The sequence below is a fragment of the Nematolebias whitei genome, chromosome 1, assembly GCF_014905685.2.
Source record: "Nematolebias whitei isolate Nwh7 chromosome 1, NemWhi1, whole genome shotgun sequence".
Classification (NCBI taxonomy): Eukaryota; Metazoa; Chordata; class Actinopteri; order Cyprinodontiformes; family Rivulidae; genus Nematolebias; species Nematolebias whitei.
This window is the reverse complement of record NC_056498.1, coordinates 17,379,805-17,406,430: the sequence shown is the minus strand read 5'-3', so window position 1 is coordinate 17,406,430 and position 26,626 is coordinate 17,379,805. Positions and strand designations below refer to the sequence as shown.

General features: G+C 41.9%; 1 protein-coding gene across 1 annotated transcript in view; it reads left to right on the top strand.

Moving 5' to 3' along the window:
• The window catches only part of LOC119420016 (GTPase IMAP family member 7-like), a 28,684-nt gene extending 3,652 nt beyond the window's left edge, over positions 1–25,032 (top strand). Inside the window, exons 2-3 of the mRNA XM_037687388.1 lie at positions 17,561–17,622; positions 24,257–25,032. Of these exons, the coding sequence (XP_037543316.1) occupies positions 17,561–17,622; positions 24,257–25,032 (838 nt within the window). The remainder of the gene's footprint in view (positions 1–17,560; positions 17,623–24,256) is intronic.
• The last annotated feature ends 1,594 nt before the right edge of the window (positions 25,033–26,626 follow it).

The window sequence follows — 26,626 nt, the reverse complement described above, 5'->3', positions numbered from 1 at the left end:
AAAAAGGTTGTCGGTTCAAATCCCGGCTGGGGGGCCTTTCTGGATGAAGTTTGCATGTTCTCTCCGTGCATGCGTGGGTTTTCTTCGGGTACTCCAGATTCCTCTCACAGACCAAAAACATGCATGTTAGACTGATTGGTAACTCTATTGTCCCTAGAGTGAGGCGGGGGACACCTTGTACATGTTTCCAGTCCATTACTGGGACACATAGAGAGAAACAAGACAAACAACCATTCACTCTCTCACTCTCACACAGTGACTGATGGACATGGGTACCAGTGAACCCCACAATCCAAAAAGGAAGAAGTATGTAAAGGTAATGGAAGTATGGATGGATGGATGGTAAGAATCTAATTGTCTTTGTGTCATTAATCACCCTCTATGCAGCTTCTGCATGACAGGTGGAGACAATTGGACTCAGCTGCAGCTGATGAACTGACAATCATACCACTGTTTGGTTCATTTGGGTGAAGAAGCCACAGCTTTTGAGTTTTCAAGTTAGATCATGTTTTAATATTCAGTTTTACTTCCCTCGCGATCACCTTGCCTGATTGCTTGGATTTCCTGGTCTACTACAGAAACCTACCTCAGTCAAAGCATTGTGTTTCTCCTCCTTCAATACAGTTTTTTTTTTTAGATTTCAAACACCTGCTGTTCACTACTGGCCACACCAACCAGTCTCCGTCAAAGAGCTACTCACCTCTTGGAGCTCTTCGTCATCCTCCTTGGACTTCTTGTCTGGTTCTGAAATCCTCCACTCATCCCCTCTACTCAAGAGAAAAGAGACACAAAACAGGAAGAACCTATAGCTTTCTGTGCAGCAATATTCTGGACCTGATTATTGTCCAACCATTCACCAAGTCTGCTTTTCTACAGATTTCTGGTTCCTGTTTCACTTCTCCTTTTGTAAATAAAATTCTTAAATTTTACTCAAGTGTTCTCAGATTGTTTTTGGATATGCAATTCTGGGTATTAAATGAAGGTACAGTATCTTTGCTCTGCAAAGATGACATTAATGTCCATTTAAAGAACATCAGCTGTACAAGAACGTTTGCAGGGAATAGGTTTACAAAAAGATCTGAACTTTTCTTTGATCCCTTCAGTTTGATCAAGAAAGCACATCAGAGACTCTACTTCCTCAGGTGGCTAAGGCGAGCTGGAATGGGAAGCTCAGTCCTCTCCTCCTTCTACAGGTGTGCAGTGGAGAGCATCCTGTGCTCCAGCATCAACGTGTGGCATGAAGGCTGCACAGCTGGAGAGAAGAAAGCTCTGCAGAGGGTGGTGAAGTATGTTGGAGTCAGACTCCCCACCATCATAGACATCTACACCTCCAGATGTAGGGAGAGCCACCTGCATCATGAAGGACCCCACTCACCCAGTGCGCACCCTTTTTTTCCCTGATCCCCTCAGGCAGGAGGTTGAGGAGTATTAAGTGTAGAACCACTAGACTGAGGAACAGCTTCTACCCTGAGGCTGTTAGACTCATGCATCTCTAACCAGAAAAATCACTGTAATGACATTTTAATTGGAGATTTGACACTTTATCCATGCTGCTGATTTCTTACCCTTAGTCTGCTATATTTATGTCCATCTGCTCACAACGAGCTCATGTTTGGACTGCTGTTTAATACACCATATTACATTATTGTTGTTTAGTGTACTTTGTATATCTTAGACCCTTGGATACTGTTTCTTTTTATAGTTTATATTATGGATATTTTTGGGTGTAACTGGGACCTTGATTGCACCGTTTCGTTCCACCTCATGTACCACATGTGATGCCAGTGATAATAAAGTCACATTGAACCTTGAACTTTTTGATGGTACAGGGTTCTGCTTAAATATATCAGCAATATTCTCATCTGATAAGAGCTTTTTCAGATCCATGCACATTTTGTGATGATGTGTGTAGGGTGTGTTGTCGCAGGTCTTAGTAAATTTTCTCATCAAGCTTTCTGAACTCTTCTGCACGGATGTGAAAATCTACCTTCTCCACTTCAGCTCAGATTTGACCATGGAGGCTCTTTAAAGTTGTTGCTTGTGCAATTGACTCTTTCTTCTGCAAAGATCCACATAATGAGGTTCTCCACTTGTATGCTGACAGACGTTTTACATCGTTCCTCCTTTGCTTTTTGTTTTCATCAAACTGGGTGTTTCACTTCAAATCAGTTTTCCACAAGCTCCTTTATTTCCAGATCTGTCTGCTCCGAGTTCTTGTTTTGAACCACTTCAGGACAGGAACACCTGACAGCTTATATTGAGGAATGGAGACATTTTGGCAGCTGTTTGTTGTTTTTTAAAAGCTTGTCCAAATGATTCTTTGATATCTGCTCTGCTTTTTTTTAATAGAGATGACAAATATTTCATTAAAAAAGTTGTGTTTAAGATCCATGCTCAAAGAAATCATCATGGCTGAACATTTATAAAGGTCTTTGTTGCTTTTTCAAGGTTTTTAAACCTTTGTGGAGCAATTTTGAAACATGTTTTCTGTACTTTAGTGCGGATCTCATGTGAAGCTGATTCCTGAGGTGGTCAAAGTTTCCTGGTGAGGAAATCTGAATTGCTTTTCTCAACAAGTGTGGTCACAAAACATTTGCACATTTCTGCCTATTGATTCAGTTCCTCTTTCTCAGATCTTAAATCAGGTTCCAAAACACCAGAAGAACGCTGACCTGAACTCTAAGCACAGATCTTGTTTAACAGTTTCGTCTGTGATTTAGATCGTCTACAGTCAGGTAGACATTGGAAACAGCTGATTATGTGTTCAAAAAGCGTTCAATACAAAAACAACTGGACTTTATTTGTAACAGAAGACGTTTCGCTCCTCATCCGAGGAGCTTTCTCAATTCAAAGAGATTCAGGTTATAAGGCTGAGTGAGATAACACAAACACACATATGTAGCTCATACACAGCTGATTGTGTGCTGCCAAGAATGTCAGCTCCACCCAGCTGAAACAAACACACTGACATTCATCCTGAAAGTGAAAGTGTTTAAGATAAAACAGATTAAAAGCAGAACTCTGATACACACAGGTCAGCAGATCTACCTCTGATTCAAATGTCACCATTTTACTGATTATCAGCACAGAACAAATCAAACCATATCGTAAGGTTAAAATGGAAAATCACAAGATAAGAAAGAAATCTGTTAACAGGAACATGAACATTACACTGCAATCAGTTCATCATCTGCCTTCCTGTTTTCTATGGGTCAGGCGAACCACACTGTAGAGCAGTAAGTCAGGACACAACTCATTATCTATTGTTAGACAGCAAATGTGCACACTTGACAGAAATAGGAAATTCATCATGTCTGAAACTTCATCAAAAAATGTATCACTCTATCAAAAATTTCAAATGAACACTTTAAGCCTTAGATTTAATTTCCCAACACCATGTTTGTTAAATTCTGCTCCCTGCATGACAGAACTACTCCTTTAAGAGAACGATCACTGAGTGCAAAGTCAAAAGTGAAACTAAATTGTGAGACAGAGTCATATAAAAAGAGAGAAGAAACATCTGGCAGACACAGAACCCGACATTTACCCGACTTGTTTTCACACTGTGTTCAGCTCTTCTTTGTCATGGAAGGTGAGTTACTTTTACTTCTTTTAGTGAATCTTAAAAAATCCACAATAAATTCAAACTTGTGCTCCCAAATCTTTTTTTAATTAAACTGTTGAAGTTGTTTGAAATAATTTATTCAAAGAGCGTTCAATACAAAAACAACTGGACTCTCAACAGTCTCTTAACAGAGGAGGAGGCCTCAGATTTCCACTTTTAAAAACATATAATGCAACTTTAAAACAGATTCCCAGCCGGTTTTCACACTTGATGGGAACAGAGGGGCCTCATCTGTGAATTAGATGAACAAAGACCTACTGTTAAGGTGTTTAGGTGTGAACTGCCAATCTACATATGTGTGTGTGTCTTATGTGTGTGTGTCTTATCTCACTCAGCCTTATAACCTGAACCCCTCACTCTCTGCTCTTTGAATTGAGAAAGCTCCTCGGATGAGGAGTGAAACGTCTTCTGTTACAAATAAAGTCCAGTTGTTTTTGTATTGAACGCTTTTTGAAAACTCGAGTAGAACTCGAGTACTTGATGACATCATAGGATCTAAAGATACAAAAATAAATGAATAAAAAAACCCGCAAAAAAGGTCATTTATTACTAAAAAAAAGACCAACAAAACATTGGGAGCGTATATTATGCTCCTACCATTTATCATACAGCAAATAAGTCACAGGAAAAACTAAACTATTAGTTTTTATTATTAAGCTGCTAAAGTTAAAGAAACATGCGGCACATCAAAAACAAAACCAAAACTAAAAACAGTGAGGCAGACGACCACCCCACACCACCGCCAGCTGTGATGCGCATTAGGTTTAGTTTTAGTGATTAATATGTTTATAGGTTTTTTATAGGTTTACAGATTATTATTTTTTGCCTTTTGTTTGTGAAACAAGGTCAGAGGAAGCTGGTTCTGGTTCGGTTGATTGGACCCGGTGTTACAACATATTCTGTGACCTGCAACAGTGCATGCAACACCGCCCCCTACAGTCACAATATACAGTGGTCACAGAATATGGTGTAACACCGGTTCACAACGAGCTCCTAACAGTCAGGAAGTTGATTCATTTTCTGTTTCTTTAAGGTAGTTGAACAAGAAGATTCATCTTTAGTGAAATATTTCCATACTATTGATGCATTTCTACCTTTTCTACCTGACTGGGCCTGCTTCTGTCTGCATGGAGGAATCCATTTTGTAACCCAGGCCCGGTGCGGATCATGTGACACGTGGTTGCAATGACGTAACGGCGACGTAATGATGTCACCACAAATACTCGACGTGAAATTTAAAAACTTGATAGATTTCCTAGGAATCTATGTGTAGATTACTCGAGTAGTCTGTTAAAGCCCTATTTGGCACGCCCCTTCCTCCGGTGCTGGCCCTCTTCCTCGTTGACAGTCATGTCAAACTGGTTCAAAACCAACAAAGTCCATGCTCAATAATCCAGGTATACAATCCAACAATTTTCAGTCAGATCATCTACACAGTTTCTTTTTTTTTTGGTGCTGAAACGTTTCACCTTTCATCCAGAAGGCTTAATCAGTCAAGAAGCCAAATCTGGTTCCTTGACTGATGAAACCTTCTGGATGGAAGGTGAAACGTTTAAGCACAAAAAAAAAAAAAAGAAATTGTTCAGATGACCCGACTGAAAATTGTTGGATTGTATACCTGGATTATTGAGCATGGATTTTGATGGCTGTTTTAAGACTGAAATAAAACAAAAGTGGAATCATGCAACTTATTATGTTTTATATGCTACATCTAAAACAATTAGTTCTATTTCATTTAGGCTTCGCCCTTTAAGGCTGTCGCTGATGGGTTTTATATCGATATGCGAAGCATTGCACTGAAAAATTTAGTCCACGCCCACCTGCTGTGTGGGCCCCACCCGGTCTGTATAAATTATGTTAAGAGCGGGTAATCGGCTCCCATTTTTCTTCAGCGAGCTAATAGCACTGTCAGAAGAACGAAGAAGGAAAGTTGTGTAGATGACCAACCTTTGTTAAGAATGCTTGGCCCAGCACGTCGACCTCCGGTCGTCCTGGTGAGCTCTCCTCCCTGAGGAGAAGCTGACAAGCAGTCTTGTTTCAAGGTAAGCGCCGAGGAGTATTTATCAGTGACAGGTCGCTACACGCTGGACAACGCCATCTTGTAATTTTCCTCTTATCGCCGACCCTCGGAGCGAATCAGATGGTTCCTCTGGGACAGCTGCAGCCCCCCGCTGCTCATTCCCTCCTGGAGAGCGTAGTGTCGGTGGAGGGGGGCTGAGCGAATGCTCACCTCATCCCACCTCGTTTCGCATCGGCGATCACACCGCTCCTGGTCGACGGTGCCCTCTGGGGTTGCCCAGCGTAACCCAGGAGGCTGCTGACATTAAGGGACCCTTTTTTACGTCCCGCACCTTATCCGCCAGTTCGGATGATTCGGCGGGAAGGTTTTTTTATTTTTTATTTTTTTCTAGGCTCCATTCCGGCTCGCCGTCCTGATCCCATCTGGCCTGTTTCCCAACAGGACGTCCTACAGGGACGAGGCCACAGCCGGCTTTCCTGGTAGATTGGGGGGCCGGTCTCCACAGTCTGCGCCCATCACCAAAGCAGGGATTTCACCGAGCGGAAATTCCCTCAGTGCCCCCTGGAGCCAAGCCTGACGGAGGCTTTCTCGGAGCAAGATGTCCAGGTGGACCAGCGTCCCGCGCCTCTGGTTAGCGTAACCCAGACAGTGACACCGCTCTCCAACTGAGCTCACCAGCATGCGTTCCAGACGGTCACAGCGAACAACACGTCACGCAGTTGGCGTACAAGTTCAGAGGCGGGAGGAGACGTACGCTCCGTCTGCAGGGCAGCTGACATCATCCCCAACCGATGCGCCTCTTTTGCTGTCTGCTGGCCCGCATCGCAGCCGGAGGACGGAGTTTTCAGCATTTCCCTAAGACCGCCAACAGATGGCACTCTAGGACAACAAATGGCAGAGCAAATGACGGTTTTGGCGGAGGATGTGTGTGAAGGTGAAACGAGTTTGGAGTAAAACATCATTTAATGATGAAAGTGTCTATTTTTAGCCAGTCTGTCAGCTCGGATGACTTGACAGCGGCGCCCTCTCACATCCTCCACACGAAATGAGCCAGTGGCAAGACGTTCCACAGCCGTCTCGCTGAGCTTCACCGCAGCCCCGCCGTCAGAGATCGGCCCTTTTCATCCCGGCAACAGAGGTGTCCAACGTTTTCCCAGAGATCCCCAGCAGACGGCGCCCTAGGCCAACAAATCCCAGAGCTCATGGGGGAAAAGATTTAAAATGACGGTCTGCGGAGTGTGTGTGTAAAGATGAAACAAATGTTGAATAAAACTTCATTCAATGAACAAGTGTCTGTGTTTAGCCAGTCTGTAAGCTTGTATGAACTCACAGTGGCTGCGCACATGTAGATGAACAGATGCTGAGATATATTCATCAATTAAAACGGATTCTTTCATTTTTCTGGACTGTATATAAACGTGCATTGAATTTAATAAAATGTATTGTGAGACGTTATTTCTCTTTGACCCATCAAAATGAATGTGGTCATTTATTTACAGAATCAAAGTTTAACATCAAACATTTACATTAATTTGGCAAAATATGAAAATAACAACATGGCTAGTTTTACAGGAAGTGAGAACAATACGGCGATTGTTTTCACTTTTCAGCAGAACAGCAGACATCAAATCACACGGCGGTGTAGTGAACCAGATAACCTCAAATCTACCAGATGGACAGAGACTGTTATTTTCATTGATCTGAATAAGTCTGAACCATCTGATGAACTTTCTTTCTTGAATTAATCAAGCAGAAAAGACAATTCTTTATAATCATTACTGTCTTACAAATGTTTTGATAATCAAATTGTGTTAGTTCACTCAATGCTTTACAGGTTGAAAAGAACTACTAATTTTTATTTTTACATAAACAGTAAGTAATGATTTTTGTTCCTCATTCAGAGAAGAAATCACCTGAATATGCCTTTCTTGATTTTCTGTCTGAAATGAGCAAGCTGTCGTAAGTATGTTAAAGGTTGGTTTTCGGTCAACTAAAATGTTTACCGAGAAAAATGTCATGTTTTACTATTTGAAAAGATTACAAAGTGTGAGACTCCACGAAGTCTGCTGTTGCTGCAATAATCTTTTCTGTATGTTGTAAACAATCCTTGACTTATGATAACATCTTACGTCACAAATCCACTCCTCTTTCTGGTCCTTCCACGAATCAGAAAGCTCTAAATTGAACAGGAAGTCGACCCAAATAAAATGTGGCAACTTCTCAGTTCATAGAGAAGAGAAGGAATAGAGAATTATGGATTCCAGAATTCCAAGAGAATGAGAGTTCTGAGAGATGTTGGAATGAGAGCTGACAACAGGTCCGATAGTCCAACAGAATGAGCAGATTGAGAGTGCAGCCGGTTATGAAGAGTTTGGAGTTATGAAGAACCAGGGACGTTTGGGATTATAAGTCTGTTTTGAGCTAACCACGCACGACTCTCCGAGGATTTTTAGCTGTGCTTAACGGAGGCGCTGGAAACAGTCTGAAGGATGCTTACTGAGCTGATCTATCGTCAAACCAGGTAAAGGCTTCTTCTTCGACTAAAGTGTACCGTGGACGGGCTGAGGATCTGACGGAGCGTGCAATTTCTGGTTAAACAGATTAAACTTCCCTCACACAGTTCTCTGTAAGATAATCTCCTTTCACTCTAAAACCCACCTCTCTCTCATAAATCAGTACAGATATTTTAGAAATATCTTAAGCAAAGTCCTCAAATCACCGCCGAGTGATTTGAAGTTCATTTTCTGTGAAACTGTCTGTTATTATTTTCATATTTTGCCAAATTAATGTAAATGTTTGATGTTAAACTTTGATTCTGAAAATAAATGATTCCATTCATTTGATGGGTCAAAGATAAATAACGTCTCTCGTTCACATTTCTGTTAAATTCAATGCACGACATTTACAGTCAGAAAAATGAAGAACTCGTGAAAAGTATGCATAAATATATATCCATATATTTGTCATACAACAAGTGACACGTACCTCACGTGTCTCACTACAGCGGTGATTGAGAACTTTGCTTCAGACATTTCTAAAAATATCTGTCAATGATTTCTACTTGATAGAAGAATTTTTAAAGATGGAAAGATGAAGTTTAGTGGGAGTGAAAGATGGATGAGGGAGAATGTGGTGTGTATGAGTGAAAAGTGTTGACAGGACGACACCCTCCATCCGACCCAGCTTTCCTCGGTACGCTCGGTAGTAGACTAGACTCATTTACCTCTCTGACGATGAATCAGCGGAAGAGGAGCTCCAGTTAACGCTACCTTTCAGCGTCTCCGTAGGATGGCAGAGATATATCCGGAGTGGTGACGGGACTTCGTCAACAACAGTTCACCTCAACGGGTGGACTTCACATGAGTGGGGTTCTTCAGAAGTTCCACTCAGAGGTGGAAGATGTTATAATCCCAATCTCGGAAGAGCCTTATCATGGCTGGACTTCTGTTCTCCCAAACGACTGGAGCTGCAAACTCTCCAGCCCGACTCCAACGGCAACTGCGACCCAACAGCAACTTCACAGAACTGAGAACTGCGCACATCACAGAACTGAGAGAACTAGGAAGTACCGACATTTTAAAGGGCTCTATTTCCGGTTCATTTGGGTGTTTTCTTATTGGTCAATGTCGACCAGACAGGGGTGTGTTTTGTGACGTAAAAGGTTACTAGAAGTCAGAAAACAGCAAGAATGTTATGGAACAGATTGAAAATGTTTTTCAGACAGGCGAGAGAAATGTTTGGGCGAGTTTGGAGAAACAGGTGCCAACTTCTCTGTTTACGTCTGAGAGGATTTAAAAACAAGACAGTTGTTCCAACACTTGTCTGCTTCGACTCCGACCTTGGAACAAACGTACACTTGCTCATTCAAAGACAGAAACTCAGAAAATGCATAATTACTCTGTAACAGGCCTTAACATGAATTCTAACTTTGCATGAGGATTAAAAAATCATTACACTGTTTTACAGTTAATAAAAATTGATTAGTTCACTGTAACATCTAAAATGTTTGAACTAAAACACTTTGATTATCAAACATTTGTAAAATAGTAATGATAATAGAAAAGAGAGTGTTCTTTCACTTGAATTTTCAAGAAAGAAAGTCTCAGGATGGGTGAACCTGTATTTCTGGATGCAAATCAATGAAATGACAAGTTATGTCCCATATGGTCCTTAGGTCAAGGTTTTGACCTTCGGTCAAGTTCACTACACACACATCCTCCACAAAAACGAGCCGGTGTCCTTAAATAAAGGGTTTTTCAAACTCACCGTTGCTCCAGACATGACGAGACGCTCACAGAACACAACAGTGGTAAGCGAAACAACTCCTAGTCAACCGGAGCTGCACAATCTTCACTCAAGCATTGTCAAACGCGCACTCGCGCAACGCAAACAGCCTTCACCCAAACGGCGTTGCATTGATGATGGTGCACACACAGCTCCCTGGCGCTCACCGGCTCACAGCGGCATAAATGTGGGAACGCAGGTTGGGTCGGTGGAGGACCTTGCTCTCAGCGAGAGCGACACGCGCCGCACTGAAGCAAGCGTGTGCAACCGCGGCGGGGGCAGTCTTCACTCACCACTCCTCAGCGCTCGGCCGCTCATGTCAGCATTAGCGTGAGACAACTGAGCGAACCCAGTGACCAATCTCGCCCCAGCGAGAGCGGCGCGTGTCCCACCAAAGGAAACGCGTGCTCCCACGGGGCTCGCAGCCTTCACTCAAACGGCACGGCGTAGATGAAGTCGCATTCACCGCTTCTCAGCGCCCGTCAGCTTAAATGCGGGACCGCAAAGCGAGCTCAGCGTAGGACCCCGCTCGCGGCAGGAGCAACACGCGTTTTTTCACCGCAGTGGCGTCAAATGCTGGGGCCAGCGGCGTCATCAGCTGTCACACGCTTCTCCTCAACACAAGGTGGACCCGCGGTCCGAACGCAGCACACAGGTGCGTTCAGAGCCTTTTCGAGAAGCCTCGCCTTGAGTCACACGGAACACATTCCCACGACACATGACGACAGTCGAGGCGGTGGACTGGATGACATCCGTACAAAACATGACGCATCACTTAAACGCACGTCCACTCTACAAACGTTACACAGAGTGGCTAAAAACATGTTCGCCAGACAGATGGATGGCCAGGTTTTTAAGCTAGGGTTACACGTTACAATTTGCAACCTGACCCCCTCCGTTCGGAGGAATTTTAGAGACGGTCCTGTCATCACCAGACCAGGTCTAATCCCTAAATGCAGAAGTCCAAGAACTTCTGGTAAAAGAAGTAATCTCCAGAGTTCCCAACGGAGAGGAAAACACCGGGTTTTTACTCACGTTACTTCCTGTTTCCCAAACAGACCGGAGGGATGAGACCCATTTTGGATCTGTCAGTTTTCAACAAGGCATTCATGGACAGACCATTTCACATGTTGACAACCAGACAGCTGTTGGACAACATCCAGAGAAACGATTGGTTTGTTTCCGTCGACCTGAAAAATGCTTATTTTCACATACCGATCATCCCAAAACACAGAAAATTCTTGCGTTTCTCCTTTCAAGGGATGAAGTATCAGTACAACAGGCTGCCGTGCGGTTATTCCCTCGCGCCTCGTACGTTCTCAAAGTGTGTGGAGCTGGCCCTGCAAACATTACACAGAGCAGGGATGAGAGTTTTGTTTTACCTGGATGACCTGCTGCTGCTGTCACGCTCCAGACAGGAGGCAGCGAGACAGGCCCAGGTGCTGACAGCACACCTGTTAAATCTGGGCTTCACCATAAATTGGAAGAAAAGTTCGATTTTCCTGGCCCAGACAATTGTTTATCTGGGAGTGGAGCTAAACTCAACCACCATGAGGGCTCGTTTTTCACAAATGAGAATTCACTCTGGAAGACCAGCTCCGCCACGTAAGACCTGGCAGAGTGATAACAGCTGTTTCCGTCATGAAGCTGTTAGGGACGATGTCGTCAGCTCACACAGTGGTCCCGCTGGGTTTATTACACATGAGACGCCTCCAGAGGTGGTTTGCGTGTCTGCGTGTGGATCCAGTAAAACAAAAGAGACGGATGATCACTGTTCCTCCCTCCATGAGGGCAGACCTCCGACACTGGGGAAACACCCTGGTTCTGTCGGAGGGAGTCCCCATCAGCAGACCCACGTCACACGTGTCAGTCTTCACAGACACGTCGTTGTCAGGCTGGGTGGGGGGGTGGGGGGGTGGACATGCCTATCTCAAGCTGTAGGGGGCGCTGTGACCCCATCACACATCAGCCCACATAAATGTTTTGGAGTGTCGCACGGTGCCGAACGTGATTCAACACTTTGCTCCTGTGCTACAGAATCAACACGTCTTGATTCACACAGACAACAAGGTGACTGCTGCGTACATAAACTGGCAGGGGGGTGTGCACCCAGCCCAGATGTTACACATTGCGCGAAAACTACTGTGTTGGGCACACCAAAATCTGCTCTCCATCAGAGCAGTTTACATACCCGGTTTTCTGAACAAAGGGGCAGATGTGATGTCCAGGGGCGGTCCATGTCACGGGGACTGGACTCTCCATCCAGACCTGATGGCTCAGACGTGGCAGAAATTTGGCAAAGCAGCTGTGGACCTATTTGCGACACGAGAAAACGCTCAGTGTCAACTATGGTTTTCTCTGAGCCCGCGAGACGAACCCCTGCTGGGGGTGGATGCATTTGCCCACAGCCCATGGCCCAAAACGCTTCTGTACACGTTTCCTCCACCTCCTCTGATTTTACGGTTCCTGAACCGAGTTCAGAAGGAGGGATTGACACCTCTCCTGGTGGCCCCTGAGCGCGTTAACGCACCATGGTTCCCAGTCCTGCAACGCCTGCTGTCGGGGCGCCCGTGGAAACTGTCTTGGAGGGAGGACGCTCTCTTCGAGGCAGAAGGAGCGATCAGGAGTTACCCAGAAATAGGCCAGCACCTGTGGGTCTGGCCGCTGAGCGGATCCGCTTAGAGAGGATGGGTCTCCCACAGGATGTAGTGCACACAATCCAGGATTCACGTGCTGCATCTACTACAGCGCTGTACACATCAAAGCGGAAAGCTTTTCAGCGCTGGTGTACAGAGAAGGGTGTAGAGGCCACCTCATGTCCACTAGGTGGCATGATGTCCTTTCTACAACAGCTGATGGACAGGAACTTGGCGTTCAGCACGATTAAAACGTACGCTGCAGTCATCTCTTCCTGCCACGAAGGGTTCGGAGACAGAACAGCTTTTAATCATCCGCTGATGAAGCGTTTTCTAAAAGGTGTACAGAGACGCAGGCCTGTTTCATACCCACTTGTTCCACAGTGGGATTTAACGCTGGTCATGTGAGCCCTGATCAAAGCTCCATTTGATCCTCTGGATCAGGTTCCACTTAAATTCTTGTCTCTTAAAACAGCCCTGCTGCTGGCTTTAACATCCGCTAAGAGAGTGAGTGAAAATATCTGCCCTCTCTGTCGCTCCGTCATGTCTCAGAATTCAGGCTGACAGCAGCTCTTTTATGCCTAAAACATCACAAGCTCTTTTAAATCAAAAGCGATATCATTGGAGGGGTCCCCCCCTCCCCCCCCCCCCCCTCTCCCACACACACAGATCAGAAGAAGTATCGTCTTTCCATCTTCTCTGTCCGGTGTAGGCGTTGACGTGTTACATAGTGCGCACAGCTGCAATGCGTCAAACTCAACATTTGTTTGTGCATTATAGAGATGCATCTGCAGGTCGACCGTTGTCCCCCCAGCACTTGTCACACTGGCTGTGTGAGGCCATTTCTGAAGCTTACAGAGCATCAGATTTAGAGTCTCCTGTCAACCTCAGAGCACACTCGATCAGTGGTATCGCATCTTCGACTGCCTTGCATGATGGTATGACAATGCAGGACTTTTTGCACTGCGGCCGCGTGGTCAACACCCTGCTCATTTATTCACTTTTATCTACGTGATGTGACGGCTCGTTCCATGACACATTCTGTCCTTAGTGTTTACAGAATGAATACTGTTGTTTCATGGAACTCCGTTTTACTCACGTCTGTCCGCATGCATTATAGTGTGAGATGTTGTTATCAGTCACAAGTTGTGACTGTTATTTTGGTTCTGTTGTTACTAATCAGTTCATGACTATTGTTACCAATCAGTTCATTTGATTAATAATCAGCTCTCCTGTTATTATTAATCTGTTCATACTGTTCAGCCGTAAACCGGTTGGTTCATGGCTCTTTTCAGCTTTTTTCACAACCATGTGAGCAGCTGGTTTTGGTTGTCAGCAGCAAAACTGGTTGATCCACTCTGAGAAGGTGCTATTTAAGAGACTGAGCTGAATACAGCACCTCAGACTGAGGAAGTCTCTCGGATGAGAGACGAAAAGTTTGTACATTTTTTTGCTTTGTTTTTTGTTGTGTTTTTTGTTTTCTTGTTTTTTGAATGTCCAGAGGACCACGTTGAACTTTTTTGACTTACCATAGTTCCACCAGTTCTGTCAGGAGAATTGGAACAAAATTCCAGCAAACTATTGTCAGAAGCTTGTGGAAGGAAACCCAATACATTTTACCCATGTCATTCAATTTAAAGGGAAAGTGACCAAATAATATCAAAATGTCTGTAAACTTGTGACTTTGAAGAAAATAAATTAAATATGATAAAAAATTATTTTTAAAAAACTATCTCTCACAGAAATAATTTTGGGAATCCTAGTTGACCAAGAACAGCTTTTTTCTTTTACTTTAATTTATTGTCAGACAGTGAAAACAATAGTTTTTATTAAATTATACAGTGTATGTAAACGTCTGGTTGCAGTTGCATTTGGAATATAGATATACTGTACAGGTAAACCAATCTGTTCTTTCATTAAGGCTCCAAGGAAACAAGGATTGTCCTGCTGGGAAAAACAGGCCTTGGAAAAAGCCATCTTGGAAACACCATACTGGGAGGCAGTCTACTGAAAACTAAAAATTCTCCAAAATCTGAGACAAGTGAATGTCAGGCAGAATCTAAAATCATCAATGGAATATGTACCAAAGTGATCGACACTCCTGGTTTCTTTGATACAAACATGGATGAAGAGAAGCTGAAGCCTGAGATCTTAAAGTGTATCAAAGAGTTTCTTCCAGGGTGTCATGCTTTTCTCATTGTGTTTAGAGTGGACAGATACACAAAGCATGAGTGTGATGTTATCAACAAAATACTGGAGTATTTCTCAGAGGAAGCTCTGAAACATGCTGTGGTTGTGTTCACACATGGTGACCAACTCTCTGAAGGAGAGAAAATTGAGGAGTTTGTTCGTGAGCATGAGGGTCTGAGTGACTTGGTGAAGAAATGTGGTGGTAGGTGCCATGTTGTTGATAATAAATACTGGAACAACGACCAACAGGATGATTATAGGAACAACAAGTTTCAGGTGACTCAGCTTCTCAACACAGTAGAAACAATGAAAAGGGAACAAGGTGTCTATAGCAACGAGTTCCTTAAAACAGCAGAAAAAGATAAATCTGGGAAGATTTGGAAAATTTTAGCTGGTGCCACAGTGGGAGTTTTGTTGGGAGCACTCTTTGGTAGAATTGCTGTAAAACTTGTACTAGCAAGCAAAATGGCCATAGTGGCTGGTTTAGGCATTGGAGGGGCAGCTGGGGGAGTTGTAGGCGCTGCCATTGGCAGTAACTCAGAAACACCCCAGGAAGCTGCAGAAAAAACTGCTGATGTTGTGTATAAGGCTGCATGAAAGCAATTGAGCTATTAAAATATGTATTTCCAACAAAGAAAAAAGATGAATAAATCTATTTGGCTAAATATCTATGGCGAATAACAATGACAAGAAATGGTCTACATGGCTGGGCAGAAATCTTTTTTTTTTTTTTACAAAGCTTTAATGAAAAAAAAATAGAAATTACACTTTCGGTTTACTGTTATTTTTCAGTGTAGCTAAAATACCTCTGTTTGAGAAAATGTTTAGCCAATGCTCATCTTAGTGGCTGTTGGTTTTGTCAGGATCCTGTAAATAAAATTACACATACATACACATTTATATATATAGTATTCCCTTGTTTATCGCGGGTGTTGGGCACCATGCCCACCCGCAATACATGAAAAACCGTGAAGTAGGGATACAGTAGTCCAAGTTCAGTAAATTTTGTCATGACATGTACCAGGCTGTAATCACACTCACTCATCACCTGTTACTCCCAGTCTCCCTCCTTAAATAAACTATTTAAATTTAAATACTGTAACATTTTAAATAAACAATTCATACAGCTTGGAGTATTCAAATTTAAATTGTAGAGAAGTACAGCAGGGCATCAAATGGATGACACACAGCTTCAGCTCTGCAGCACAGAGTTTCCTCAGCATCTTCTCCTCAGACACCTCTGTCAGAGACTGCAGGTCCACTCCCAGAACTGAACCAGCTCTCTTGATGAGTTTATGGAGTCTGTTGCCATCAGCTTTCTTCACCCTGCTGCCCCAGCACACCACAGCGTAGAAGAAGATGCTGGAGACCACCGAGTGGTAAAACATCTGCAGCATGGTCCTGCAGATGTTAAAGGACCCGAGTCTCCTCAGAAAAAGGAGATTCTGACCTTTCTTGTAAACTGTTCAGTCTAGTTTATTGTCTAGGTGGACCCCTGGTACTTTTAGCAGTTCACAGTGTCTACCTTAGTACACTTGATGTTGATAGGGTTGGGGAGGCTGATCTTCTTCCTGTAGTCCACCTGCAGCTCTTTAGTTTTTCCAACGTTGAGTTGCAGGTGGTTCTGTCCACCACACCTCTGTATTCAGCTTCCTGATCACCAGTTATGCAGCTCACAATGGCAGAGTCATCCAGAACTTCTGCAGATGGCAGGATTGTGAGTTGTACCTGAAGTCTGAGGTGAGAGGACCGTCCCCTAAGGAGCCCCTGTACTGCTCAGTATGGTGTCTGAGGTGATGTTCTGCAGCCTCACTGTGGTCGACCTGTGAGGTAGTCTCTGATCCAGGTGACCAGCGAGTCTTTTGCCTGCATGTCCAGGAGCTTACTACAGAGCAGAGCAGGTCTTACGGCATTAAAAGCACTGGAAACGTTGAAGAACATGACTCTTACAGTACTGCCTGCCCTGCCCAGGTGCGTATAGGTTCTGTGCAGCAAGTAGATGATGGCGTCATCAACTCCAATGCGTGGCTGGTATGCGAACTGGAGGGGGTCCAGGTATGGTTCCACCACTGATCTGACATGCTTAAGGACCAGCCTCTCCAAATATCAACTACATGAACACATGTCATAGTGCTCCACTCCCAGCTCAAACTGTTTCAAACTGACCATCTTATCAAGACACGGCTGTACCACACCCTGATTTACGAGAAATGGTCTTGGACTGCAGCCAAGCTGAAAGTGAAACTAAACTCTTCAGTCTATTTAGTGTTGCAGAAAAACAGGAAACACACACCGAGGACAGAAAACCTCACAAGGATCTGAACTGTCTTCTCTCTGCATTCAGCTCTTCTTCATCATGCATGGTGAGTTGATTTACTTCTTTTTAGTCTGGAAACAAAATAACTTATCAGTGATGAATAGACTAGGTTGTGGTATTCACTTTATTTTATACACTGTGTGTCCACTTTATCCTGTACACTGTGTGTCCACTTTTTACATAGTTTTATATTTTATACTTTATTCACATTATATATCTATTTTTGTGTGCTTTATAAACTGTTGTCACATATATTTTATCACACAGTGGTGGAATACTTGTTTTCATGTAGTAGCCTATTGGGGCCGACTAACTTGTTTTTCTGTAGACAGAAAAAAAAAGAACAAAAGTAACTTCGAGAATCGCACCAAAAGCCAGTTAAAACTAGTTTTTACTTGAAAGATAAGAAATATGATGGTGTGGTTGCCATGGTAATCTTAGATTGATTAGAGGCTCACCCCCTCCAAGAGGGAGGTGGGTTCATGAAGAGCTTATATTATCATAAAACAGGAAGTAGTGTCAGACAATTTTGAGCTGAGCAACTTCTCAGGTGAAGTATGCCTCTATTGTCTCCTGAAATGCATTTCAGAACTTTGTTTTTGTAATACTTTAACTGTGGTTTGTATTAAAACTCTTTTAAATTAAGGTGAAGTCTCCGGAGCAGTACCTGTCCGATCAAACGAACACACAGAGGGAAACTGGTCTCCCTCAATGTCAGTTAGCCTTTAATCTCAGATCAGAGTGCAGATGAGTGAACTGTTGTCACACAGATACTGTGCACGTGCTCAGAGACATTTACACAGAGTCAAAGACAGCAGCAGTGTAAATGTTTGACTTGTCCAGTCTGTGGTGCATTCACACCAGCCCTGTTTAGTTCGCTTTAATCGAACTCTACCTCGTTTTCCTAGAAAGTCCGGCTCGTATGGGGAGGTGTGAACGCGCCATCGAACTCTGTCAGGGAACAAAAAGGCGAACTCTGGCCCGGGCTATTCTGTTAATATTATAGTTTTATGATTATGCTTTTAAATAAAACATTACATTAAGAAAATGTGGCTCTTTTACTTTGTGTATCTGAAGAATCACACAAATTAAGAAACATTTGATTGTTGCAGGAAAATACTACATTTAACAAGTCATGCTAACTTTATGGTATTTGTTTTTGCATGAATTACATGTAAACACAAAAAACACAATTTTGTTTTCATTGAGCTTGGATTTGACTAGCCATGCGCCTAGCCTGGACTGATGCCACAGCTGAAAAGGTTTTAGTGATAATTATTTGAAAAACAAATCACTTGAAAACATGACCAGACTATCCCTTTAAGAGACATTTTCTGTTTGTTGACCTGATAACTTGCACACTTTTACAACCATCTGCCTTTGAAGTTCATCCAGATAACAAAGGAAGCATCATCTGCACAGCAGGATTCAGTGTCCAACACTCAGCTCAAGTCTTTTTATGTGGAGTTTACATGGTTTCCTCCCACAGTCTAAAGCTGCAGATGTTTGGTCACCTGGAGAACTTCACTTAACTTTATGTGAAAGTGTGAATACTTGTCTGTCTTGTGTGTCTCTGTGTTGGTTCTGTGATGGACTGGGGATCTGTCCAGGGAGTAGGAATCTGGTACTGGGAGCTCATTCCTGCTGGTTGTTGGTTGATACTTTCAGACTTTAGTCACACTGGAAAGCATCAATGCACCATCTGTTTCTAAAGTGATTTATCAGCACAGCTGTGTCTCATTTGTCTCTGAGTGATAAAACAGCTTCTTTGTCTTTAGTGCCACCTTTTGGTGGAGTTCACAGCTGACGTGGAAATATTATGTCACACAATCATCCTGGTTGTGGATTTTTACTGGATATTTTCTGGCAGCAGAAACCAGGGGTCAATATAAGGTTTCCGTTTGTCCAAGACAACATATTTTTGTCTTGGACAACCAGATCTTGCCTTGAGGTTGTCCGATGGACAACTAATTAAAAAAGACCTGGATTAAAGTTCTCCATCAGCACGATTGATTTCAGTCATCTCTAGTAATTAAAGGGGGAGAAACATGTGTTTTGGTGAGGTCTTTTTAAAGCCAGCCAATGTAATGTATGAGGTTCCATTAGTGCCAAAAATATGTTTCTGTGTCTATGTAAAGTGTGTATGTAGCCGTAGCGTGCTGTGTATATGTAAGGTGATAAGTTAAGTGATATGTTATCACATATGTTAAGTTATATGTAAGGTTATTTGTTAGGTGCATATGTAAGGTGATATGTTAAGTGATATGTGAAGTGATATGTTGAGTCATATGTAAGGTGCATATGTACGGTGATATGTTAAGTGCATATGTTAAGTTATATGTTAGGTGCATATATATGGTGATATGTTAAGTGATCTATAAATTGATATGTTAAGTGATATGTTAAGTGATCTATAAGGTGATATGTTAAGCACATATGTTAAGTCATATGTACGGTGATATATGTTAAGTGATATGTAAGGTGATATGTTAAGTGCATATGTTAAGTCATATGTTACTTCACATATACGCTTAACATATCACTTAACATATCACCTTACATATGGCTTAATATATGGCTTAACATATCACTTTACATAAACATATCACTTAACATATCACCTTACATGTGGCTTAACATATCACTTAACATATCACTTAACATATCACTTAACATATCACTTAACACATCATCACCTTACATATGCACCTAACATATGACTTAACATGCCTGTATGTGCTTAACATATCACCTTACATATGACTTAACATATGGCTTAACATATCACTTTACATTCACTTCACCACTTGCTCTTGCCGAGATTGGATGCGTCTCCCCTCCCTCTCCGCTTTGCTTTGCTGCTCTGTCTGTCTGTGAAACTGCTTTTGAGCCTCTCTTGCATATCTTTCGAACCATAATTATGGACTTGTTTTGATCAGTTGGTCCCTCAACTCAATTTACAACATTTTCTTCAAAGAGAAGACAGGCTTTAGGCAAGCCGATTTGCCCTGTTGGCACACACGCAGCTGCATATCTCATCGACTTGAAGACTTGATGATGTGTCTATCTCTGCTGCCATTTGTGGATTTTAACGACACATATTTAATTGGATTTATGATAACTGGTTCCTGCTTTTTGGATTTGGCTGGTTGCTGATTTTATCTACAAACAAGGAAGTCATTGGCAGAAAATTTGGACCCGATCATGCTGCTTGCCTTTATGATGGCTTGGTTCATGCCTCGAGTACCCAGACTCAAATGCTTTGGGCAGAATGGATCAGATCTTGGGGATTTTGCTCAGTCACGTTCCATCGGTGTGGCCATGTAATTTGGACATTTCGGAACCGAGTTGACCAACACAGACTCAAGGTAGATGTCATTAAGTTTTGCCTGTCTCCAAAACAACTGTATGTTTATCTGAATTTGGCTCCCATGGCTGGCTTTGAAGGTCATCTTATCTGAATTTGCCTGGAGAACATGTGATCTGACGCTCACCACCCCCTCCCTGAGGAATTTCCAACCGATAACCAGATGAAACCAGCTGAATAAACTTTGTGTCATCGTTTTCAGGACTCTTGGATTCTCATAGACGTTATTCTTGGCCATTCCCCGACATACCTCGAGAATGTTTACGGATCTCACCGGAGGACACTGGCTGATTATTACATCTTTATCAGAACTCTTACAGTGCCCTCGAGAGCATCTATGATCATGCTCACCGCTCTCGTCGTCCCCCTCTGCAGAATGTCTACGTCACTATGTGCTTGTTTGTGCAAGGTGTTTTTTAATATTAGTTAATATTTATTTAATATAGTTTTTTCTTCTCAGGCAAGAAAAAAAAGTCTGATAGGAATTTTTCGCCTCCAATTCTTACATGTGTCCAGTTTCACTACTTTTTGTCTGTCTAAACAGATCTCACTTGTAAATGAGTTTTCTAGGCTCATTGTGACTTATCTGTCTAAATAAAGGTTGAATGAATGAATGAACATATCACTTAACATATCATCACCTTACATATACACCTAACATATGGCTTAACATGCCTGTATGCGCTTAACACAAGGGTGTCAGAAGCATCCGTAATGTGGGGGGGGGACACAATGATGTGTGAAGGTGTGTGCGCGCGCGTAAAAAAAAGGTTTTCACTAGTGTACAAAAAAAGCAACATTTCACCTAGATTTTCTTTAATTCCACACATTTAAAACGTTTCTCACCAAGTTTGTGTAAATTCAGCTGTGGGTTTAAAGTAATTTTAACTTTAATCCACTTTAACACAGAGCGTCAGTTCGGCACCATTTGTATTTATAGAGAAATAACAATCATCACCACTGGACTTTTTTACTTGTGTTCAAAACTACTCATCTAAATGATGTTTCTCACGAAGCTTGAGGACAATAAGGTGTGGGGTTTTAAAGACATTTCAAATTTAATGCACCTGAACAAACAGCGTCTCTTACACCTGCAGCGTCTTACAGCGTCACAGTTACTGCTAAGCTAACATGCTACAGACGTAGCTCCTCTCAAGCATCCTCCTGTTAGGAGGATGAATATATGTTTATGATCAACCCCCCGGTCAACAACTGCCCGCGCTAAGAGTAACACAAAATGTCTCCATTTCCATGTCCAGAGCCATGTTCCTAACAGAAAGAAACTGCAGGTGAGAGCACCGATCAGCATTTCTCATACTATTTTTCAGGGAGGACACCCCACCACCCTAACAGAAGGTGATGACATGTAATAAATTATTAAATGTCTAAGTATTAACTGCAGCCTGGGGAGAAACCAGAACTGATACACTATCAACCCCACCCCCTTAGCACACCACGCCTCAGACCTCCCCGGTACTTTTATGTCTAAAATCTAACTTTTGTATTAAACGTTAATGCGTTCAGAGTGTTGTCGTCACTGTATAGACATGTGCAACTTCTGCACACGAACAAACTCCAGGTCTGAGAGAGAGACAGCGCTCAGCCTGAGTGTCTCTCCCAGTGTGTCTGCTGCGTCAGATCTTATAATTAAACCATATTAACACTAAAAGACAAATACAGTATTTATAAGTCCCAGATTATAACAGATAGATGTCTCCATTTAACTGTGTTCTTTTTTTTACATTAAACTCAACCCTGAGTGTATTTTCATTCAACCTTTATTTATGGAGGTTAATCCCATTGAGCCTCAGGGACTCATTTACAAGAGAGACCTGAAGCTCTCGACCTTGACCTCTCCAAGTGGCTTTAAAAATCTGTTGGACTCCTGGCAAGGACCAACGCAGACATGTTCCTGTTTTTAGTTTTCTACATTCGCCTTATAATCTAGCTGTTTTTGTTACATATTTTGCCATCTTATTTGTTAAAAAAACAAACTAAAAACAATCTGTATGCCTTTTTATAACTGTCTATTGTTGTTGATGTTGTCCATTGTTTCCATCATTCTTTGTTGAAATCAGGTCTCTCTTGTAAATGAGTCCTCGAGGCTCAATGGGATTAACCTGTATAAATAAAGGTTGAATGAACAAGAGAGACCTGATTTAACAAAGAGTGATGACAACAGTGAAACAACAAAGGCAACAATAGACAATCATAAAGGAAGCATAAGTGCGGTGAGGTTTGTAACAAGTGAGGCAGACTCGTCTGGAATCGGATGCTCACGTACAGTATACGAACCCAAAATAGAAACTTATATTGCAATTTAGCCTTTTTTATCTTTTAAAAGGGCATCTAATTATGCTTTAATCAACTCCATGCTCCTCTCTTTTTAAATAAGTAAAAAACAAAGTCCATGCTCAATAATCCAGGTATACAATCCAACATTTTTCAGTCAGGTCTCAAAAAAAGAAACTGTCCAGATGACCTGACTGAAAAATGTTGGATGTATTATTTACCTTTATTTTAAGATGAATGAGTTTGGAAAAATTATGAGTTTAGAAAAATCCTTTAGTTTTGAGGTAAGACCTTCCACCCCCACCCCTCTGCATAACAGAAGAACACACGGTGACGTTTCATTGTCCCTATGGGGCAGCATTGCCCCCTATCAGTGCAGCATGGTACTTTCTGCCTCACTCGGCGTATTTTCACTGTACATTTATGACCAATTAGAAAGAAGAAATATGTCATACACATTCATTCTATATATTAGACAGACAGTAGAACATCAACATGTGCAGCACATGTGTAATCAAAAATGTATATTGGAGATATAAAGAGAGACAGCAATGGGCATGCTCCAACTGTCTATTTCATATATTGTATATGACACAGTGCCCCCAGAGGTGAATCAGAGCACTACACCACCTTACCCCGCATTATTTGAACAGGCAATGTGTAAAGTCCACGATTTTGAACTATGAAGTGTTGAAATAATTTGGAAAACAGTTTTATAAAACACTTTTATAGAACAGTGAAGTGGTCAAATGTATTTTCTCTTATCATTGTTAGTATTTTACCTGTCATGATGCCTCACCTGCCTCCCCTGACTGCGCGTCACTGGTATTTAGTAAACTTTTGTATATAGTGAAATATTATTAAATTAAAAAAATTCTTGTGATTTTTTTTTTCTTTCTCTATTGTAAAGGTTGCAGACAACCAAAAGTTTTTGTAGACAATCAAATTCTGTCGAGACGTTGTCCGCTGGATAACGTGGAAAAAGTCCTTATGTTGTTGAGGCTCAGCATTATCATTAAGTAACAAAAGATGAAACAGATTCACTGATCATCAAAGATGAGAGATTCTTGAAAAGGATAGTGGGCAGTCAAAAACAGTGTCAGGACCCAATAAGCTGGACTCCTACAGACTCACACAGATCCTTTATACATTTTCTTTTGCATCAGTACAGATAGTTATCTCACTTGGTCCAGAGCGTTCTTATCAGGGAGAACGTTCAGCCTAAATGAAACCCAAGGCCCAGGCCAGACTTCATGGAGTCTGTTATTCCTGTCTATGTAGCCTCATGGATAACATGTCTTATTTCTAACTCCAGTTGAAACTTCTCTTCCATATTTGATGCTAATAAGACCTTACATGCACATTATATCCTTGTGTGGCACAAAAACACATTCTACCTTGGCCTAAAAAGGTTACTTCAATCTCAACCCCTGGAAACTGTTTCAATATATTTACATCATTTTTTTGTAGCATGAATTAAAAATGACTGATTATGAGTTTGTTTGTTTGTTTGTTTTTCTTCTAGTGCCAAACACATTGAGGATTGTTCTGCTGGGCAAGACTGGATCTGGGAAGAGCAGCCTGGCAAATACCATAATTGGAAAGGAGGATTTCAAAGTCCAATGTTCTACCAAGATAGAAGCCACTTGCTGTCAGACAGCGACTAGATATTTTGAGAAAAGGAGGCTGACTCTGACTGACACTCCTGGTTTCTTCCATCCAAGATGGTCTGAGCAGCAGCTGAAGGATGAGGTAGTGAGGTGTGTCTCTGAGAACACTCCTGGGCCCCATGTTTTTCTTATTGTGCTCAAAGTGGAAAAATTCACAGCGCAGGAGTCACAGATCATCAAGAAAATAGAAGAATATTTTTCTCCAGATGTCTTCAATTATTCTGTAGTTGTTTTCACATATGGCGACCAGTTAGAGCAAATGAAAATCGAGGAGTTTGTCAGTAAAAATAACCATCTGAAAGATGTGCTGAAGAAGTGCGGTGGACGGTGCCACGTTGTCGATAACAGACACTGGAAGAGCAACCAGCAGGATGAATACAGAAGCAACCAGTTCCAGGTGAAACAGCTGATCAACACAATTCAGCTGATGGTGACCCAACGCCCAGGTGACTGCTACACCATGAATATGCTGAAAGAGTGGCAGAGACAGCAAGCAGTCGCCAACATCTTTGAGTGTTTGAAGAAATTTACAAGAAAAAAGTTTGTGAGAATCTTCTTTAGTGTTACGGTAATTGTAGGTGTGATTGTCGTGTGGAAAAGAATGACAGAACGAACAACAGCCATCATTTAGGAACATTTTACATAACATGACTGGATTTTATGAATTATTGCACATTGTGTAAATAGTACAGTGTGTTTGATTAATTGTCATTATTTATCTTCATGTGGATCACTTTTGACAGCTTTTGCTCACAATTCTTTGCAAAGTTGATTTCTTCAATGTCTTAAACTGATCATCGTTTGTAACACGTTGAATAAAAATCAATGTCCTGTTAGTTCTTCAATGTCCTGTTAGTTCTGTGTTCTGGGATGTTTACTAATCCTTGTTAATGATTCTGAAAAATATATTTGAAACTTGTAAATTGATATCTGAAGGTGTTAGCAAATCTTTAGACTAATATATAAAACTACCATGTATTTAGATGAATGGTGTCTGAACCTTTTGACACATGGATCAGAATCATCAAGTGGAAATTACTCATTCGCCACAAACATTTGATTATTTTCCTTTTTCTTTTAAAACTCTCTACAACAATGTTAATGAACAATGTTGTCATGAAAAGACAACAGTTAATTATTTTGTAAAAGGAGTCAGTGGCAGCGGGGGAGCACCCAGGCACCCCCTCCTACAATATTAATTAGCCCCACAAAGTAGTTCCTCTTAATAAATCATGTAAATTACTTATTTACTGAGCTTGCTGTGTATCATTTTGTTCTGTGAATTTTTCAACTATTTTGACAAATTTTAATGGAATTGAAAATATTTTTAGTGATTCTTCCTCATTTTTTTTAATATACTGTTATGGGGCATTACCGTTCCCTGACCTGTGTTCATCAAGCAGATCCAAACTTGTCACCAGTCAGCTGAACAGCTCTAATAACAGCCAGCTCTAATAGAGCCTCATTTGTTACATTAGATTTTCTGCACTGTTGACACATTCAGCTGGTTTTAGTGCATTGATACGACCACTAACAGTAGAGCTGACGTCAGCTCAAATGCAGGAATAGCTGCAATGAAACCTGCTGAGTCCAACAGTGGAGATATTCTGTTTAAATATATTAGGAGCAGACGGAGAGGACCAGAACAAAAAAAATTAGGAGGAGAGAACAAAAACCAGGGCATTTTCTCCAACATGGTAGAATCTTATTTAACCAGTTTTGTGGTCACTGTGATAGGTCAATAATCAGTGGTCTTGTTATCAGAAGTCTATGGGTTTGATCCCTGCTTGGAACATTTATTTGAATCTGTGATCATATATTTTGTCATAATGTATTCACTTTTACATTTTAAATCACATCACTGAACAATTTTCTCCCATTTAACTGTGATAATCTTCAATTCAATTCAAAAATACTTTATTAATATCAGAGGGAAATTAAGTGTTGTCGTAGCTCATCATTTTGGTTTCATTCAAGAGTTGCTAGATGCTGATAGTTGTAGGCAGGAAGGATCTCCTGCAGCGAAGCCGAAGAATCTGGCCACAGATCCATCCACCCAGATCCAGCTTGCTGTCAGATCCGTTGGGACTCTCAGTCCTCCTGGGCAGCAGGATTGCCTGAATGCTGGGCAGAATTCTTTCCTGAGCAATGGTCACTCCTCCCAGCAGTCTGCCGAACTCCTCGTCACCACAGACAGACAGCTGAAGGTGCCGGGGGATGATCCC